General features: G+C 38.7%; 1 protein-coding gene across 1 annotated transcript; it reads right to left on the bottom strand.

The window, feature by feature from the left end:
* Positions 1–963: 963 nt before the first annotated feature.
* LOC110318678 (olfactory receptor 50-like) lies at positions 964–2,000 on the bottom strand. Its single transcript, XM_021193883.1, has one exon. It carries the CDS (start codon positions 1,981–1,983, stop codon positions 1,045–1,047), a length of 939 nt encoding a protein of 312 aa, XP_021049542.1. The 5' UTR covers positions 1,984–2,000; the 3' UTR covers positions 964–1,044.
* Positions 2,001–2,376: the final 376 nt, after the last annotated feature.

Below are 2,376 nucleotides of genomic sequence, written 5' to 3'. Positions count from 1 at the left end.
CTTGTCTTTGTCCTTGCTTTTATGTTTTACAGAGAACAGTTTCATTTTAGTTAGTGACTGGGGCCATGCACTTGTCAAAAAACACAGTGAGTTGAGTACCTGATTACTGCCACACTAAGACAAATAATAAAAATTTGAGTAAAATGGGTAAGATTACAAATAAAATGGGAAAGAAAGATGGGCATAAGTTGGTCAGTAGTTATCAAATTACAGATAAGCAGGAAAAATAAGAGTTTTTCATACCTTTCACTCTGCAGTGATTATAAATACCATACATTATACCAAAGGCAAAAATAAAGAGTTTCATCCTAAGACACAGTGGGTCTTAGAATAAGTTACTATAGTTTTTTTTATTTGATATTATGAACTATTTACATGTATGAAAACATCACATCATGCCCTATAAATGTCCACCTTATTTGAGTGCTGAATATAAAAAGCAAAAGAGCAAAAAAGATGGTTCTGTAATTAAGAGTACTAACTGCTTTCCCAACAGACCCAGGTTTAATTTCCCTCACATGTATGGTGTATTACAAACATCTCGATGCCATGGCCCATGGAATCTGACACTCCCTTCTGAACTTTGCAGGCATTCGGTACACACATAACCCACAGACATACATGGAAGCAAAATACCAATACATACAATGAAATGCTGAAAGAGACACTGCCAAAAATCAGACTACATTATAAGACTAAAAACAAATAATTAACTTAAAAGAAGATATAGTTTCATCATCTTCAGAGAAGAAAAGGATGTTTTCTATGAATGTTTTAAACCTGTCCAATAAAACAGCTTTGTATTGACTATTTAAACAATTAAAATGTGTGTAAGTCAAATAAAAACATGTAGAATATTTGTGAGAGATGGTCCCAAGATGGCAAGATACTAAATACCAGCATGAAAGTTAAATAGAGAAGAAAACTGTACGAGGAGAAGTGAGTGAAGGAAAGAGAGCCATGTGGAGATTCCCTGACAGAACAAAGGATGGATGGGAGAAGAGGAGAAGTAAGTAGAGATGCTAAGACAGAAGACCATGCCCATCATTGTGAACACAGTCTCTTGCTGAGGATGTTTCTAAGTGCTCCTTTCATATCCCGATTCCTCAAACTATATATAAAGGGATTCAGCATAGGGGTGACCACAGTGTACATCAGAGCCACAATGACATCCTTGTCATTAGTGTTATTAGATGAGGGGACAAAATACAGTGCAATTATGGCTCCATAGTACAAGGAAACCACACAGAGGTGAGAGCCACATGTGGACAAGGCTTTGCAGATTCCCTTGATGGAGGGAGTTCTCAGAATTGTGACACCTATGCGGACATAAGAGACCAGAATGCATATGAATGGTGGGATAGTGACCATAGTACCCAAAGTAAGGATGAGCAACTCATTGATGGTGGTATCAGAGCTGGACAGCTTCAGCATGGCAGAGAGGTCACAAAAGTAGTGCGAAATGGTATTGTTTCTAAAGTGAGATAGTTTAGCCAAGAGAAGGGTGTGCACAAGGGCATTGGCAGAGGATAAGGCCCAGGACACAACTACTAGAAGAACACAGAGGTTCTGACTCATCATGGTGGTATAGTGAAGAGGATGACAGATGGCTACATACCTGTCATAGGCCATGGAGGTCAGAAGAAAGCTGTCAAGATCAGCAAAAACTATGTAAAAATACATCTGTGAAACACACCCAGCATATGAGATGGACTGACTATGTGTCAGCATATTCATGAGCATCTTTGGAGCTGTGACTGATGAGAAAGAAATGTCTGTGAAGGCCAAGTGGCTGAGGAAGAAGTACATGGGGGTGTGGAGGTGAGAGTCCAGCCTGATGAGTAGGATGATGAGCAGGTTCCCCAGCACAGTTGTGAAGTACATGACCAGGAATAGGGTAGAGTACAGGCCTTGGTCCTCTGCTCGAATGGGGAGCCCCAGGAGGACGAACTCAGACACAGTGCTCTCATTATCTCTCTTCATGTTCTTCTTCTTCTGTGAGTGAAAGAAAAAAAATGGAAAAGAAAGAGAAGTGATATTGACTAATACACTGTGGATACATTTTATGAATCACCAGTACTGAATATAACATTAGTTTACATCACTTAGTACATTGATTTTTATCTTAACATGGAGCTTTTTGTTACAGTAATGGGCTAGTGATGGTTGTTTTGGAAAGTGATATAATGTGCCCACCTTGAAAATAACTGAATGTTTCTTAGAGGGTAACAGTGAAACATCAGAGAAATTATCAAATCAGACCTTGTTCCTCCTCAAGTTGCCTTGATTTCACCAAGAAATAGTATGTAAATTGGTACCAACAAAAAGAAGAATCATCAAGATTTCAATGGCCGTTCATTGCTTTTAAACTTCCTT

Source organism: Mus pahari, chromosome 3, assembly GCF_900095145.1.
Source record: "Mus pahari chromosome 3, PAHARI_EIJ_v1.1, whole genome shotgun sequence".
Classification (NCBI taxonomy): Eukaryota; Metazoa; Chordata; class Mammalia; order Rodentia; family Muridae; genus Mus; species Mus pahari.
Note: the sequence above shows the minus strand (reverse complement) of the source record. Positions and strands in the feature narration are given on the sequence as shown.

What these genes read in the sequence shown, in the direction of transcription:
- LOC110318678 (XM_021193883.1), bottom strand. Translation starts at nt 1,983, where the DNA reads ATGAAGAGAGATAATGAGAGCACTGTGTCTGAGTTCGTCCTCCTGGGG.